The sequence below is a fragment of the Arvicanthis niloticus genome, chromosome 28 (assembly GCF_011762505.2).
Source record: "Arvicanthis niloticus isolate mArvNil1 chromosome 28, mArvNil1.pat.X, whole genome shotgun sequence".
Classification (NCBI taxonomy): Eukaryota; Metazoa; Chordata; class Mammalia; order Rodentia; family Muridae; genus Arvicanthis; species Arvicanthis niloticus.
The window spans coordinates 12779852-12798095 of NC_133436.1; the positions used below are offsets into that span (position 1 = coordinate 12779852).

The 18244-nt window shown below is 40.0% G+C and overlaps 1 protein-coding gene across 4 annotated transcripts in view; it reads right to left on the reverse strand.

Moving 5' to 3' along the window:
* Scaf8 (SR-related CTD associated factor 8) overlaps positions 1–18244 on the reverse strand; it is a 137415-nt gene that overhangs the window by 67788 nt on the left and 51383 nt on the right. For all 4 annotated transcript variants that reach the window (XM_076926723.1, XM_076926724.1, XM_076926725.1 and 1 more), the window contains 9 exons: positions 16303–16434; positions 15816–15928; positions 14747–14940; positions 8091–8191; positions 7385–7498; positions 5922–6078; positions 3934–4067; positions 2283–2427; positions 1337–1405 (listed from right to left, as the gene is read on the reverse strand). In XM_076926723.1, coding sequence (XP_076782838.1) covers positions 1337–1405; positions 2283–2427; positions 3934–4067; positions 5922–6078; positions 7385–7498; positions 8091–8191; positions 14747–14940; positions 15816–15928; positions 16303–16434 — 1159 coding nt within the window. The remainder of the gene's footprint in view (positions 1–1336; positions 1406–2282; positions 2428–3933; positions 4068–5921; positions 6079–7384; positions 7499–8090; positions 8192–14746; positions 14941–15815; positions 15929–16302; positions 16435–18244) is intronic.

The following is an 18244-nucleotide window of genomic DNA, read 5'->3' on the forward strand; positions in this document are numbered from 1 at the left end:
CTCTGTCCACTGAAAAGCTTTCTACCCAATAAAACCCTCCGAGCAAACATAATTTGGTAGCCTGACTGTGGTCTGTAAATGTCCTTCTGCATTAGAAGTGTCTGGCTCAGACTACCGTGAGACACAGGATGACTTGGGGACAATCAGGCTGAAACACCTGGGACCCTCTCAGAAGTGAAGGTAACTAAGTACAAGGCATAGAGAAGCAGCACAGGCAAAGGGAAAAGCATCTCAACACAGAACAGAGAAGACAGCCAATAGGAAGTAATGTGTTAGTCCATTAATGCACAGATCAGAAATGAAAAGACCAAGGGCAGTGGAGCTCAAGGAGGACAAAGAACAGAACCCTTCCTGCCCTTCAGTCTCCTGCTATTACTGGAGGCTGGCTATCACTCCGAACCGTGCATGCTGGAAGCTAGAGCAAAGGCTTGTTTGCACCTTCCTGTGCACTATACCTCAGGTGACTAATCACGACCTGGCAAGTTTCACTACATTACAAAAAAAATCCTAACAAAGGAATGCAGAAAGAATTACTTCTTAGAAAGATAACTAATTTGCAACTAATAATGATAAACAATTTAATGAACAATAATTAACAAATAAAAACATTAAAAACACGCAAACATTTCAATGGCTTAACTGCAATACCTGAATATCCTTATCAATCTTAACACTGTTAAATATGTTAGAAAATTCCAAGTGTAACCAAACTGTAATATGAATTATATATCAGAATTATAACTAAGGTATAGATAGATTCATCTATTCTACCTAGGTCCCACTCTAGTGGGAATGTAATTAGTGGAGATGATGCCCTGGCACGAGCCAGGACAGAGGCACACAATTTCTGTACTTTCTGCTTGGTTTTGTTAAAAAAGTCTTGTGTGTTTTGTTCAAACTGAACAGAAAGACACTAGTATGATATGCTGCAAGTCTAGGACATGCTGCTGTGTCCCTGATGTGAACAAGTCCTTGGCGCTAACATCCACCTTACAGCAATCTTGTATCTAGAAAGCAGCTGAGCAGTACTCAAGGATTATGAACTGGAAGGGAGATCTGGGTAGGAGGGCTCAATAAGAAAGCATTTACAGTAAACATAACAAAGCAAAATCACAATGGCAACAGGATGACTTCTCTGGATGTTGACTAAAGGAAGCAGTTTATGGAATGACAGTTTGAGACAACTGAGAACATATGAGTAAGAACCTGTGAGATGCTGTCAATTTTCAGAAATCATCGAACACATGTTTGTTGAAAAACTAGTATTTTATAGAAATGACCACAAACATACTAAGACTCCCTAGGATAAAACAGATTTTGTAAATCAAAAACTCACATGTTGGTACTACAGGTGGGATTGCAGGGGGAGGTACCACAGGTGGGGGAACTGGAGGTGGCATAAAACCTACATGGGAGAAAAAAGACCAAGGTAAAACAGCACAAAGAAAATGACTGTTTGTAAGTCAAAAGTTTCAGAAGTTATAATGGACACCCACACTGTCGCACTGTTTCTGGATGGGGTTTCAGCCGCCGCCCAGCTGTTATGCAGCCCACAGACTAGGTCATTCTACTTCAGCTTCCTGAGGAATGAGGACCTCACTGCTCCACTACACCAACACAACCTCAGCTTTAAAATGGCCTCTATTAGCATGCTGATAGATTCCTGTGGGACTTTTCCAACTAAAATGACTGCTATACATACTTTACTCGATTCCCATAAGGCAGATAAAGCAGTGATCCTGATCATAGAATTCTATTTATTTATTTACTTACTCATTAACATCCTGTGAAAAGCTCTGTGCTGCTGATAGGCTCATAAGCTCGGGAATCGAGCTGTTATGCCAGGATGCTGATCACAGGGAGAGTGCTAAACCTCCTATCTCAAGCTACTGGTCACAGTAGGTAACACAGTGCTGTCCATCTGCCAGGCCTTTATTTCTTTACCATATTCTGTTATTTACCACTAGTTTAACATTATTTTGTTAATTTTAGATTATATGATGTTTTAAATTCTAGAATAAATTATAAAATTTAATGACATTAAGATCCTACTGAGCACATGACCAAATTATGAATCTGCTTCTTTGCAGTTTTTAATAGTATTAAGTGAAATAAAGAGGCTAAAAGGTGTGAGCCAATAGATGAAGAGTCTGGAGGACAGACACTACGGCTGGTTAAGTCCTGTGCTGAAGTCTGCAAACCACTGTATGGCACTGGGGCCTCAAAGCCAACATTCACGATACTCTAAACAGAGTTAAGACAGTAAGATATAAACTCCTTACCAGGAGGTGGTTGTGAAGGGTTAAAACTTGCTCGTAGAAAAGGAGGTGGAGGGATTGGGCTGAATCCAGGAGGGGGGACAGGCATCGACACAGGAAACGCTGGTGGAACTAAGCTAACTGCAGGAACGGCTGGTGCTACGGGAATCTTTGTGAGTAGAAAACGTCTGTTAGACAGTGCATCCCACGAAAGTGATTACTACAATATGGATTACTATACACCTATTAAAGGGGGAAGCAATAAATGTCATTACATTTGATTTTCTCTTTTTGTGTACTTTTTGCACACAGTATTGGTTAATAGGTAGCATACCCGGAGACTGTAAGCATCCTCCTATAGTTAGCCAGCATGAGGCTCAGCCTTCATTAGCACCTGCCCACCAGGCTGCTCTGGGAAGTAAGGTAGTAGCAGCTTTCCAAGGGCACTAAATTCTCAAACCTTTGTGTTCTAATCGGAACACAATTATCTTTTATTCATCAGAGCTACAAAAAGCCCAAAACCTCTCTCCAGCATGGCTTTCCCTCATTCCTGACCCTCAAATATTGTCAGGTCTGCTCAGCATCTCAACTTCACTGCCTAAAGAGCACTCCAAAGGTCTCACGCATAGAAGAAAACGAATTCCCAAATGTTATTCCCAAGAGAACTCTTCTCGCACCATTTTCTATTCTCGGAAACTAGCATTTCCCATTTAATTTCTTGGACAAGTATCTTTGTCTCCTTTTTGCACAAGTCCAAATCCAATATGCTAGGCAGTCCTGACGGCTGTGCCCTCTAAGTCATCTCCCAGCCGCCACTTCTCCTCCTTTCCTTACAGTCCTCTCCATGTCAGTTTCCTCTCACTCACATTGCTGGTTATCTTCAGCCCGTCTCTCCTGTGATGTCTGGTGGAGCCTGTCCACTATGAGCAGTATAGTGAATCACTTCACAGGTCATTCTCTGACCCTACTCCCCCAATGGTTCCCTTCACTCAGAACGACAGGAACTCCTCCCAGAGCTGACCTTACAGGCATGGGTCACATACTCTCCTGCCATTAAGACCTTCAGCTTGGATTTCCTCAGAAACAGAAATGGCTCATTTCTTTACCACCTTTCAAGAGTAATTAATCAGCTAGGCATGCTGAGCACCATTTTAAGATGGCACACAGCTATGCAGATATTTCCAAGCACACATACTCTTCCCTATGCAGAGGACCTAATCTTCTTTCTTTACATTCTGTCTCCCTGGAATGACAATGAAAGTTCCACATTTACATTTATGGACTCCAAGCCCCAGGGCTCCTAGTACAATGTGTGACTGAGCATACTTAATACATAAACATTTAAGTATAAATAATACCACTTCTAACAATGACTTTTCAAAATATTTCACTAAATCCATTAAAATAATTTTATTAATCTAATAAAATTATCAAATAATATTATTGATAGAAATCTGCTGCACAGAAAGCATAAATCTAAAGAAAATACTTCAAATCCACGAGAATTACACCTTTCATGCACTTAGTACAATAACACTATTGCACCTGCAGAATGTTCTTAACATCTAAAAGACAACAAGCTATCTGTCCTAATGTGGACAGCAGCCTCCAACTGTTACATGAGAATAAAACCAGATAGGAAAATGCAAGGCTACTAAGAACAGCTAGTACTAACCTGCAGCATGGCAACAGGAGGAGGGAAAACCTCGGCCTGGGTTGTGACCACTGTCTCCTTTTCAACTGGAGTAGGACTCTGTGTAGTCTGGACCGTCTCTTTAACAGGTTCTGAGGCTTTCACAGTTTCCCATTCTAAGCAAAATATTTGAAATTGATTTCCTTTAAATGCAGCTTTTCAGGTTTTTTTCCCCCCATTTATATTACATCTAAACTCTTGGCAAATCCAAAATGATTAACTCATGAGATAAAAATCACAACACTGAGCTGTAACAGTGACATTTCATATAGGTTTCCTGATTGAATAACCATCAAGAACAATTAATGAAGAACTAATGCAAAGAACTATTCCAGAGAAGACAAGAACCTAAGAAATGGAATTAGTTAGGCATGTGGTACATATCCGCAGCCAAACACTTAGGAGGTAGAGGCACTAGAACAGGAATCAGAAGTCAAGCTGGGTAACACTAGACTCCAGCAAACATGACTAGCTTTTACGTCTCTGTACATCTGCCTTCATCTCCTCTGTTCCTCGTTGATTAGGCTCTGGTATGCTGTTTCCATAGCGGACACATTTCTCAACTCTTCAGATATACTCCACCCCACAGACCTGCATCCATTCACAATGTATCACACCCATGTCTGGCTCTAGTACGCTCCTGCTCCTGCTCCAGCTCCCTCTCTCCTTCTCTCTTCCATTCCCCCACCCCCACAGGTCTCATCAAGCAGCCTGGGGTCGAACTTCTTACGTGGACCAAGCTGGCTTCAGATGTATAGAGACCATGTGTCTTTCCACATCAAGGATTGAGTCATGTGCAGCACCATACCTGATCTGTGATCAATTTCTTCATATACCAACATAGAACCCCATGTAGATTTTTTTTTGCTTATTATTTCTTTTGAGTAAAATATGGTTTTCCCAAGTACAGAGTAAAAACTCTATAAAGCAGGTGATCTCTCTATTCTAACTATATACTTGGCACTGTAAATAAATGCAAAAAGGTAAAGAGAGATAAGCGAAAGAAGAGGAAGAGGGGGAGAAAGAAGAGTCCTAAAAAATATGTATACAAGCAAGCATGACTGTGGTCCCGCAGAGCTACTTTTTCAGAACAGGCCATGGGTAGGCTCTAGCCCAGAACGTGGGCCATGGGAGCCTGTGCCACATATCTCAAAGATGACTCTGTTTCACTATCCTAAGTTCCCAAAGAATCAACCTGTCATTGCAGAATTAAAACAAGAACGGACTGTCCTAGAAAAACAGCCACAGGGCACAGGAAGCAAACAATAAACTGTGTTGATCTATCTGGTGGTCCTGAGGTTCCAACCAAGGGCTTTGCTTATGCTAAAAACATGGTCCCTACATGACAGGCATCTCCAGGCAGAAGGCAACATCAAGGAGATGTCTGCCTATGTTCATAAGGACAACTACCTTGAAAGCAGGCTACCTTTGATAAGAGTGCTAAGATGAGAAGAAACAAAGACATACCATACTCTGCACTAATCCCAAATATTAATTACAGTTTTTTCTTCTGGTTGTAGCTGTTAATACTGTTATTTTTAAAAGCAGCAGGCCATATGATCATTTGGTTATAGGCAAAATATGAAGTGTTTCGGATGGTACTATGCTACAGCAACTAAGCCTACATAAGGGTATCTGCTACTCTAAGAAGCAGCTGAAGTCCTTGTTTTCCACTTAAAATTTGTGAAATTAAAAATACTTCAAAAAAGCCACCCTGGTGCAAAACTTTCTCTTAAATATAATTAAAATATAAAAGAAAAAAAACTGCTACATTTGCAAGGTTTCATTCAGTATTTCTCTACGCAATTCTTTGACACCCACAGAAACACAAAGCACGTAACAGGCAACATAAAAAACAGTATCATTTTTTTTTCTTCTTCTTGGAGCCCAATCCAGGGAATAAGTATAGTACACTCTGCCTCCCCAGACACATTTCTATTATACCCTTCTGGTGTATACTTCACTCTTACCAGCATTTACAGTTTCCTGATCAATCATGCCTCCCTCTGCAAAGCCATCCAAGTCATCTACTTTAACTTTTTCCCAGGGTATATATGTGACTCCAAGATCCACGTCCCAGAACTGTTTGTATTCAGTCTTTACACCTTTGTTCAAAGCCCAGGCAATCTATTGGGAATGGAGAGAGGAAAAAAGGGAAGATCACAGACAAACTACAATAAAAATAAAGTTTGAGGTCTGCAACAAAAATTAAAGTTTGAAATCATATTTAAACAGATACAAACAAAGCTCGCTTTTCTTGAGTACTTGCTCAAACTTGCATTGTTTGCCATGGAAAATCTGTTTCCACTTCTAGTACAATTCTAAATAACTCATAATTCTAAATAATTCATTTCAGGAGATAATACAAGTCTACTTTTTGCAACAGAATCTCAATTCCACTGGCAATAACTAGGATGGTTATCAGAAGTTTAATAAAGCCCTGTACAGCATGCCAGTGCACAGAAGCAATACAGAGTTTACACACACACAGTCAAGCAACTGTAAAAGATGGGCAGGCGCGCGCACGTGCGCGCGCGCACACACACACACACACACACTTTGTAGAAAGAGTTCAGAGTTTTAATTTAGGTCTAGAAGCTGACTAAATGCATTCTCTAGATCAGTGGTCCTCAACCTCCTTAATGGTGCAATCCTTTAACACAGTTCCTCATGTGGTAACCCCTAGCCATAAAATTATTTTCATTGTTCCATCATAACTACAATTTTGCTACTGCTATGAATTGTAATATAAATATCTGTGTTTTCCAATGGTCTTAGGTGATCAAAAGGATTGAGACCCACAGGTTGAAAACCAGTCCTCTAAAGAGTCAAAACGAAATTGAGTCAATCACAGAAGGAACGAGAAAACAGTAAATTCTCAAATTTAAAGACTAAGAAGAAAAAATGCTTGCAGATAAACTCTTTAGAAGAAGGCTGGCTTCAATAAGAAAAAAAAAATAATGTAAAGAAGACGTGTTGGGAGAAAAAGTAAATGAAAGATAATCCTAAATAAAAAAGATCTAACCAAAATAGGGCCCAAGTTGACACACTTGTGTAGGTGAGAACTTAAGAAACAATCTCAAATTTTGGTCAGTAAGTTAGAATACTTATTCCTAATTATAACTCAATAATACTGAACTCATAAGCTTACTGGAAATGTTAAAGATAAGGCTGAGTATAGAGCTTAGTGTATACTAAGAGCATATGTATACTCTTAGTGTATAAGAGTGTATGCTGAAATTAACATGTTCAAGACCCCGGATCTGATCCATGTGAAGAAGCAACGGGGAGGAAATGGATGGAAAGAACTGGAGCATTCTAAATGGTGCAAACAAGAAAGATCACATGACCTTGCCTATGAAAAATATGTCTGTGACATAAGAGGCTGAAATGTTAGTCATCACTATACTACAAGTCAATCACAAAAACTTACCTTAATGACCTTAGAACCAATTTTATAGGATCCTGAACTCAGTTTCTGAAGAGCCCGAAATGAATCTTGTCGATGAACCATACAGACATATGCACAGCCCCTGGGTGGAATCATCTATGAGGGAAAAGTCCTTTCTTTACAGAGAGCAGAGGATGGAAATTCATTCTGATATTTGTTTCTCATAAAACTGAACATGTATGACAACCAACCAAACCACCAAATTAATTCTAACTCTGTTATTGATACAACACATATGCAATCAATTATTCACTTTTAATAAGCCCCATATTCTACTCTGATTCCGTTTCCATTCTAAGCCATAATAAAGGTGAAATGTTGAATGCATGTTATCGGTTCCTTACCAACAGAAACAGAACTTACTACTGTAACAAAAACCATTTTTAAGCTGGCAGGTAAAAATCAAAGAAGTGTGGGGAGGGGGGAGAGACAAAAAAGGGAAAGGAAATGGATCTTGCTAACAAACATTTAAGGCTTGGAGGAATTAGGTGCTATACTGCTATAAAACCCCCCATGAATATTTTGCAAATTCAGGAGCTTCATATAAACAGAGAAAAGTGAGCAAGGTGAACAAATCGTGCCAAGCTGAGAATCACCATGTCAGACACGTCGGACTCGATGAAGATCACCGTAAGTGGGAAGTAAAGCAAGTGAAAGCTGACACTGTTGGTACTCCAGAGATACTCACATTAATGGATTCAATTTGTCCAAACTCCTCAAAAAGGTTGGTTAAGTCTTGCTGTGTAGCCTTCTTGTCCACTTGGCCAACCCAGAGAGTAGTGCTGCATACTGTCAGGACAGAGAAGCAGAGAGCTTAAATCACAAGGACACAGATGCCTCAAGCATTACTAAGAACAACAACAGATCAAGCTTAACGTAACATTTAGACAACCTGACAGCTCCACACAGACAATAGCTACATTTAAAATTGACTGAGATCTTAATGTCCACTTACATTTCTACAGACCCAACTTCCTGCAGGTCACCAACTTGCAAGCTGAAGCATCTGTGAATACCACTGTCCAACCACCAGACAGAAGTGGTGTATCAGACTGGAAGAAGAGCTTTGAAAGTCCCCAGCTGATTCTAAAGTACAATAGTTTTGAAACTATTTCCTACCTGTGGACTTTCTTAATACCTGTGCGTTGACTGACTCAGTGGCTATTTCTCCCTAATCCACAGGTAAATCCATAAGGAAGTGATACTTCACAGAGAGATAAGAAAGGAAATGGATAAATCAGGACTCCTTATCTTGCTACTGAAGAGTTGAAGATGAACTGAACGGCACTTCTGTGTGCACACTCATGTGTATGCAGAAGACCACAGACTCTTGGAGACTCAGCCGTACACATGAATACACATGACCTGAATTCTGTCTCATGACTGAGTAGCAAATGCTCTTGAAACTTCCGCCCTGAAAGCCCCTTCTGTTTAATGCATAAAAGTTGGGAGGAGACACTGTACTGTCCATGCTTCTTCAATACCCTCTATGGTGGACACACGTCCACAGCGCTAACGCACTGCATCTAGGGTTTTGTCCAGGTCATTTCCCAGCACTTTCATCCTGACAGAAAAGGTCGGAAACAAGCTTTTCTAGGGTGAACTTAACCCGAAGTGTGATCCTTGACAGGATCACTAACAGGAGTCAGAACTCAAAGGTCTTACAGACATACAGGAGTTTGTGCAGCTACCACAGACCATGATGACAAGTGGTTCTTTGTCTCATGCACTCTCACTCTGGGTGAGTCTCAACTCACCATTCACTCACTCTCTATCAAAACCTGTAACTTTTTAACATTTTACATTAAACCCAGGGACCAGTGAGACTGCTCAGCAGATACACACTTACTTTGCCAAGACATACAACTTCAGTTTGAGTCGTGAAACCTACATGACAGAAGGAGAGAACTGTCTCCTCTAAATTGTCCTCATACTACATACATAGATTATGGCATATAGAACCATATACATACGTGTACAAGAGACAGGTACACATAGACACACAGGGAGACATACAATTTTTTACAGAAATAGATCTTTAATGTAAGATACTGCCAAGGTTGCTTTTGCCAAAGGCTAACGTGTCCCACAGGCTTCATCTTTAGACTACAGCACCACTGAAGAGTGGTGGGACTTTTAAGAGATGAGGATCAAATGGGACCTGCCCTTAGGGGCTTACTGTCTCCATTCTACCTTGCTCCCCTTTCCAGTCATACTGACCAGTCAAAAGGAGCAGGAACAAGCAACCGGAACTAAAAATACAAAGCCGAGTGAACTTTACTGAAGTCACAGTGACAGAAAGCTGCTCCATTACCATGCAGTGCAATGCCACGTAGAATGCTTCCTGAGGCAAGTCCCAGGGATCTGGAAGCAAACAGCTTTGAAGCCTTACCACCTTACAGTAACGCCTCCTGCCTCATCACCCTATCCTGGAGACACCAAGAGTCTTAGTCTCCTCAAGCTGTGCTAACATGTTTCCTATTTTTTACAATGTTCTCTATAATTTTTTTCCTAACAAGTTGTTATGATTATTCTCAGCCCCAAAGAGAGGGGCTGCTTGGTTCTTGGGGTATTAATCTGTCCGTGTCCCTGAAAGCACTGCATTGTACAATCTGTGTCCAGGAGCAGCAGCTGAGAAACATAACCACACTCTTTCAAATGTGTTGACAGAACAGCAAACAGGGGAAACTGCTTCCACTTCAAGATGAAGAACGTCCTGAGATACTCAAATGGAAGATGAGAGTCATCATGGTGCTTGCTGAACTTTTAACCAGCAATAGAAAATAAATTCATTATAATTTATCCAAAAAAGAAAATGAAATTCTGATGCTTGTAGAACACCCATAAACCAGAGGAAATCATACCAGGGGAAATAAGCCAAGACAGACACTAAGCATGGCATGTTCTCAGACTACTAAGTAGAAACTAAAAAGCCGGTGTTAACAGAAGCAGAGAACCTAAGAGAGGGACAGGAACCTGGGAAAGGCTTTCCATGCACGGTCAAAGACTGGTAGTTAGACATAAACCAGCTATGGCAGGAGGAACCTAGCCTGCAGTGCATACACAAATACACGTAAACAAATCTACGTGGGGATATGTTTAAAACTTCAGAAACGAGATCAAGAGAGCTCAAGGGTGGGTTATAAGAAGGACACAAGAAGATGATTCATGAAAGAAGATAAAAGGCTGTTTGGTTTCTGTGTTTCAATTCCACCACAGTGTTTTTTACACAGCTGACAAGTGCACCCATGCAACTGTCTATGTGTACTGCAGTAAGAAGATGCCAGCATCTGCTGACCCTGGGAAAGCAACTGTGGAGGCTCAGCTTGTCTCCTAATGCAGTGCTAGTGCACTACAGCAAAGGAAACCAGAGACTGCGTGTCACTGACACCTACTGCACTCAGCTGGTTAGAATGTCTTGTGGTTTTATTTTTGTTTTGTTTTTTATATTTTCTGGAGGGAAGGGTTATAAACTTAAATTTTCCACTTTTTTCTTTGGAGCAAAACTGTAACAAATTATTCTATCAAAGTATTACTTAACATGTTAACTGCAATGCTGTGTGTAAAACAAACTGCCGTTTTTAAAGAGGAATAATGATGTTCCACAGCACTGACTAAATAATAATTATTTAAGTTTTATATATATTAATTGCCAATTTAATCATTACATGATATATGTACAAAAAATCCCACATGGAACCTCGTAAGTACAGATAGTTATGAGGGATCAAGAAGAACAGATCTGGGGACTGGAGCGAGAACTCAGCATTAAGAGCACATGCTATTCTTACAGGAATCCAGTTTCATTCCCACCCACCCAACTGTCTGTAACTGCAGTTAAAGACAATGCAATGTTCTCTTCTCACCTCCACCTCCATAAGCACCAAGCATGCACAGGGCATGCATGCATACACGTAGACAACACACACACACACACACTCTGTCTCTCTCTCTCTCTCTCTCTCTCTCTCACACACACACACACACACACTCCTTTTTAAAAACCACACAATTTTTAAAAGAGAAAAATGGATCCCAGGCCTGTGCCAGCTGGTTTTTATATCAACTTGATACAAGTTAGAACCATCTTGGGTCAAGAGAGCGTGAACTATAATGCCTCTGTAAGAGCAGTCTGCAGGCCAGCCTACAGAGCATTTTCTCAACTACTGATTGATGTGAGACAGCTTAGACCAACTGTTTTCAACTTGTGGGTCACAATCCCTTTAAGAGCCCTTGAACAACCCTTTCACAGAGCCTACATATCAGATATCCTACATATCAGATGTTGACACTATAATTCATAACAGCAAACTTACACTTATAACATTAGGGGTCACCACAACATGAGGGACTGTATTAAAAAGCCACAGCCTTCGGAAGCTATGGTGCAGACACTAAGGGCCTTTCTGCTTTCTGTACAGTGCTTGTGTTACCTGAGGGTGACAGTTGGGGTTCACAGAGACCAGAACAGCTAAAAGTGAAACCTTTGTTTTGTTTGGCTGTAATAACTGATGCTGGTCAGCTGGAATTGTGAAATTAAGGAGAGATCAGCAGAAGCTGGCGAAACAGCTTAGGGGTTAAAAGCACCGGCTGCATTTTCAGAGGACCCAGGTTCAACTCCCAGTACCTACAGCCATTTGTTCACAACCATTTTTAAGTCCAGCTCCAGAGGATTAGAATTACTCTTCTGACTTCCATAGGATTAGGCACAAAAGTAGTGCACATACATGCAGGCGAAACACAGATATATGTGAAACGAACATTTTAAAAAAAAAACAAGAAAACAACTTTTTAAAAGAGAGAATCCAGCATTGCTGAGGTAAAATCTTCTGAGAAATGTTTCTCAGAGTTATCACACAAAAGGTGTATTCTAGATCAGGCCAAAACTGTACCTTGTGCTGGCAGTCAAACTTGAGAGTGTCAAAGTATACTGTTTTGAAGGCATGAAGAGGTCATGGAGAGCAGCTAAGGCTGGGCACTAAATTCCCTGAAGAGAGCCCAGGAGAGGGTATTAGGAAAAGTGTAGCAAGAGAGCCCAGCATTTTGGAGATGCCAGCACCATGGGATAATAACCACGAACAGCAGCAGCATGGCGTGAAGCCAGGCTGAACATAAGTAACAAGCTGTGTGTGCTGCAGAGGGTGTAGCTGGAGGAGACTTCAAGCCCTTCGAAGGATGCCAGACATTGGGCACTGAGTTACTTATACACCTGAAGTTTAATTTTGCTTTATTCAGAGTGTGACTGTGCCCTGGTTCTTGCTTCTTTAAGTAAGAAAAGTATTTAGTTTTTGATTTTATAGGAGCCCACAGCTGAAACTTTTGGAGTTTTAAAGAGACTTAACTTTTTAAGCATTTAAATTTGTAAAGACTGTGAGACCACTAATAATTGTTAATGTTTTATACTGCAAAACTAGGTATTAATAAGATTTTGGGGACATCAAGGAAAGGCTATACTTAGCAAGTGATGTGTTTGAGTCAAGTTGACAACTTGACACAGCTAGAGTCATCTGAAAGTAGAGTCTCAACTCAGAAAATGATGGGGCAGTAGGCAACCCTATAGGGCATTTGCTTAATTAGCGATTGATATGGGAGAACTACCCTTGGGCTGGTGGTCCTGAGTTCTGTAGGAAAGCAGGCTGAGCAAGTCACAAGGAGCAAGCCAGTAAGTAGCACCCTTCATGGCCTTGTATCAACTCCTGCCTTCAGGTTCCTGCCTTGACTTCCTTCAGTGATGACAGTGATGTGGAATGATAAGCACAATAAACCCCTCCCTCCCATGTTGCTTTTGGTCAGCAGCAGTAGGCCTAACTCAGACAATGCTCAGCAGCATCACAAAGTAGGTGAGCAATGAGTGGACAGATGGTAAATAATTAACAGCCCTATTAATAAAGTAATTATTCTAAAAGATCCAGGGTCATCACAGAGGGATAAGGAGCAGAGACTGGAGAGGCGGGGTGGGGGGACCCTGGGTCTTTGGATTTTTAATTTTGTCAACCAACACTAAAATACTTGAATTTGGCCCCTTATAATAAGGAACAAATAGAATTTTCAGAAGTTGCACTGGCTGTTTATAATGTGAGAAGGTTCTGGAAAGATATCAAGGCGTACTAAAATTGCCAGAACTTATAAAAAAGATGCCATTGCCTTTGATTTTGGGAGCCTGAGTCTCAAGATGCTCTAGTAGTACCAAATGAGGGCCTACATTCACTTTCCAAGAGCCACAGCCTACGATTTCTGTGATCCCAGTGTAAAAAGTAAACACATGGCTATCTACAATTATTCATACTGAGGTAAACTTACTTGACAAGCAACAAAGTACCACAAGTCTATTTTAGCTCTTGGGCTCTCTATCAAGTGCTTCCCTGCTCATCTGGAGTCTTTCAGTTCTCCCCAGAAACAACAATGGATTAAACCTAGGCAGAACCTGACAGGAAAACAACTCACTTTATTGTACTGACATGATCCTTACCCTAGCCAACTACTAAACTACTACTACAAACCCTATCATGACACAAAATAGATTAAAATCTTGAGGAAAATAGGTTGTACCATAGGCATTTCTCTCCCCATACAAACCCCACAAGTTGATAATTTATTTTAACAATTACACTGATGCTGGGAGAGAAGTTTAGCTTAGTAGTACACTGAATACCTAGCAGGAGCAAAAACCTTGGATTTAATCTCCAATACCACATACACTCAAATTAAAAACAAAATATATTTTTAATAAGTATATAAAAATACAGCAAGGTGTATCTATGTGTAGCTATTACTCCTACAGATTTGAATACTCATAACTGTTCAGCTACTACTGACAGTAGTCATTGTGTCACGTTACAAATAGCAGCCTGGTGTGTTTCAAGGGTCCTTGGTCAAGCCATACTTTACAACCTGCATTAAGTACTCTATATATATCTGCTAATCTGCTTTTCTTTCACAAAGGTCTGAGTCAAAGCCATTTAATTACTAACAAGTCCATCCCTTTTCAGTTTGTTACTCTGAAAATAAAATTGGGTAAAAGATGCTTATAGCAGAAAGCTAGCTGTTTGTTCTGTAGAGACCAGAGACCAACCTTAGGTGGTTCCTCAGAAACTGTCCTGGACTTTCTTGTTGTTGCTGTTAGTTTTGAGGCGTAGTCTTTTGCTGGCCTGGAGCTCAAATTGGCTGAACTAGATAGCCTGGAATCCACTGGTGCCACCTTCCTATTACAAGTTACACACCTCTCCAGGGTTTCCTGCTGAGGAGCTAAGCCAGGCCCCTGTATCTCTGCAGCAAGCTCTATTAGCCAGAGAACTGTTTCCCAACACTGACTCTAGGGAAGTTTGATTCAAGTATGCCACTCACCACTTAGTGTTTTCGATCTGACAGGAGGCAAGCCCTTTTTTTGGCGTTCTTTCTCCCTTTCCCTGGCTCTGCGTTCACTTGAATAGGAACGTGAGGATTTTCTCTTTCTCTCTCTTGAGCGAGAGCGAGAACGCTTCCTGTGCTTTCGCTTTCGGGACCCAGAGCGTGACCTAGACCTTCGTTTTCTTGGTGACCTACAAAAAAAATAATTATTTTACTTCTAATGACATTATTATCTTTCACTTTGAAGTGAATGAAAAATAGCAACATGTGTCACATTTAGCCACTTCCCCAACTATCCTCTAGTATCATCAACTATTAAACACATGTTCCACGGCAGTCCCATGCTACGGATGCTAGATAAGTAATTCTAAGTCTCAAACTTTATTCATTGAAAACAAAAGAAAAACACAACTCAAAAGGGCCTCATGTTCTGTTAAGTGTCCTTTAATTAATTTTCACAAGAACAGAAATAAGACCTTAGAAAATAAAAACTACTTAGGGAGTTTTAGAACACTATAAAATACTGTTAATATTTTTTAGCTTCTAAAATGTTACAGTTCTTGACTTTACAACACAAACTGATGCGGAGTCACTTCCTTGACTATACGTGTTTATAAGCATGTTCCTATGTAAAGGTGGAACATAAGAATACCAGAACAGTGACCTGGTTTTGATTATAGGATATATTTTCTACAGGCTTCGTAGTATACCTAAGATTCATAATACCTGTTTTATGGAGTCTTGGGAGACGCTCTTGGTATTGTTATACAGTAACTTGGAATACAAGTCATTTAGCTTGATTTACACAATGTTCAGAAGTATTAACTCCTTAAGTAAGGTATGTTAGTATCAACTAAAACAACTATAATCCAAAAATCACAATCTTGCAACAATAGCTGTTATTGTTATATAAAGTACTCAAAGAGCAGACATATGAACAAAGCCTATCTTCTGGTTTTGGTTTTCAATTACTTTTCCTGAGACAATTTTTTTTAAAAATCCCTAAGTATTTCTTTTAATCTTGATGCAAAGAAAGTAAACATTCCTATTAAATATTATTTAGAACCTTGATCGAGATCGTGAATGAGTTCTTGATCTTGAGCGAACAGCTACTTTCTTAGCTTCTGGTTCAAAGATCTCCTCTTCAACAACATCCTGCCCTTCATCAATATCCATATCCTTGGAAGGCAAAGGTAAGAGCACATAAACAGAAAGTCCAGTTAAGATTTAACACACAGTGCAGTTCTGCCTTTACAATTATTTACAACATAGCACTAGTGCCTCACCGGTAATAGAGGTAGGAATATAAAAGACACACAAGATAAACTACATTCAGGCTACAGAAAATTTACAAAGAACCTTACATAGTTAAAGGACTTTGAACAATTTTGTTTTTCAAGACAGGGTTTCTCTTTGTAGCCCTGGCTGTCCTGGAACTCATTCTGTAGACCAGGCTGGCCATCTGCCTCTGCCTCCCGAGTACAGGATCAAGGTGTGCGCCACCGTGACCTGACTGACTTTGGACCTTTGACTCAGAAAGAGGTGACTTTTACCTGTTGCTGAATGTCTATGGAATCATCTAAATTTGCTTCAGGTTCCAGGAAATGCTGCTGGCTACTCCCTTGTGAGGGTGAAGCTGAGTGCTCAGACCCAAATGTTCCTTCCTGGCTGTCCTGAGGAGTTACCTGTTGAGAACAAACAAATGTTCTGAGACAATATTCTTACAAATGAAAACTTGAATACAGCAAGCATCACAAATGCTTAAGGGGAGTCATACTCATGACAAAGCATTCCTAGGGTAGGCCATCTGACATTATTCTTTATGTATAATATAAATCCAAATCTACTTTTAAAAGGAAGAGTCCCACAAAGATGGTATTATATGTATGTATATAAAAGATTAGATGATGTAAATCTTATAAACTATTGAAGAGTAATACAAAGATAATACTTAATGATAGCAAATTAAGTTAACCTACAACTACATGCTTAATTAGTATCAATGAAATACTCTAAAGATCCAATTAAGACCTAATATTCAAAAACTAAAATTACACATTCTATGCTTAGAGGCAAAAATACCCAAAACTCATTACCAAAATTAATGATTTAGCAAAACCATTCCCAACTAAGGCCTTCTCCCCAACTATGTTCTCTAAGAAGTCATAAAACAGTGAGAGGAAATTCCCCTTGACGGGTTATATTTTAGTACACATTGAGGAAACACGGGCAAACAGAGGACCACAGTCCCAAAACAGTAGCAATGTGTAGTGATGTTGCGAATTGAATGTTAGTGAATATGAACTTGAATAACAATTTAAATAAATGACTTCACTATAACATGATGAAAGCCATTACTGGGGAGAGCAACCTGGTAGAAAATCTTTCAGGAACATGATCCTGTAGGAATCTATAAGCAATAAGCTTCTGGGGTAACAGGCTAAAACCACAGTAAAGAAAAGAACTACACACTTATGGGCCCCTTGTTATAAACTGTTCAGAAACAATCAACTCCCAAAAGGAGGAAGCAGCTCACATACCTGAGCTATGCACAAACAAAATGGAGGTCACAGGAAAGACACAACTCCACAAAGAATAAACAGAAATTTACATGTCTCATACTAGTCCAGCAAGAAATAAACAGCTCTAGTTAGGTTTAAAAAAATCTACTCGCCAAGCATATTTGCACATGCCTTTAAACCCAGCACTGGGAGGCAGATCATGCTGAGTTCAAGGGCTGCCCGAATTGCATAATGAATTCTAGGACCTCTGGAGGTATAAAATGAGACAGGAAGAGCAGGAGGGGGAGAGGGAGGAAGGGGAGGAAGGGAGGGAGTCAGTCAATGCAAATAAACGGGCAAGCACAGGAGATAAGACCTGTGCTTACCAGAGGGTAAGCTTTGCCTCTCATGACAGTCAACTAGCCACTAACACAGGACTTAGGAAGCTTTGCCCCTGGAGTTATTAGGTGTGAGAGGGCCACAGGGCACTGCATCATACCAACTCTACAAGCTGTCTTTCTATTGAAAAACCCTAGAGGAAGAATGTCAAGCATATGCAGTCAGAATAAATGTGTCACCACCAAAATAAACTAATCAAATAAACAAACAAACAAATAAAAAACCACAAATTTAGTCCATACTTCGCTATTTGCAAAAGTGAACTTACACTGGCTACAATCTTAACCTACTTTTCCTCCATTTAATTCTCAATGCAAATTACCAACGTGATAATGCATAGTTGGTATCTTGAGTATATCTGGTTATTTTACATACTATTACATTCAAATAATTTTGATACAAGATTGGGATTTCTATAGTGTTTCAGCCACATTAAACCAGTTGGCATAATAAATTGTTTACAGGGAAATTTAGAGTTCATTACTCTTACAAGTAGTATACTTTACAACTAGGAAAAAAGACAGAATCAAATAACAATTGTTAAGACCCTTAGGATCTGAGAAAGAAGCAGCTTTGCTTCAGAGTTGACAAATAC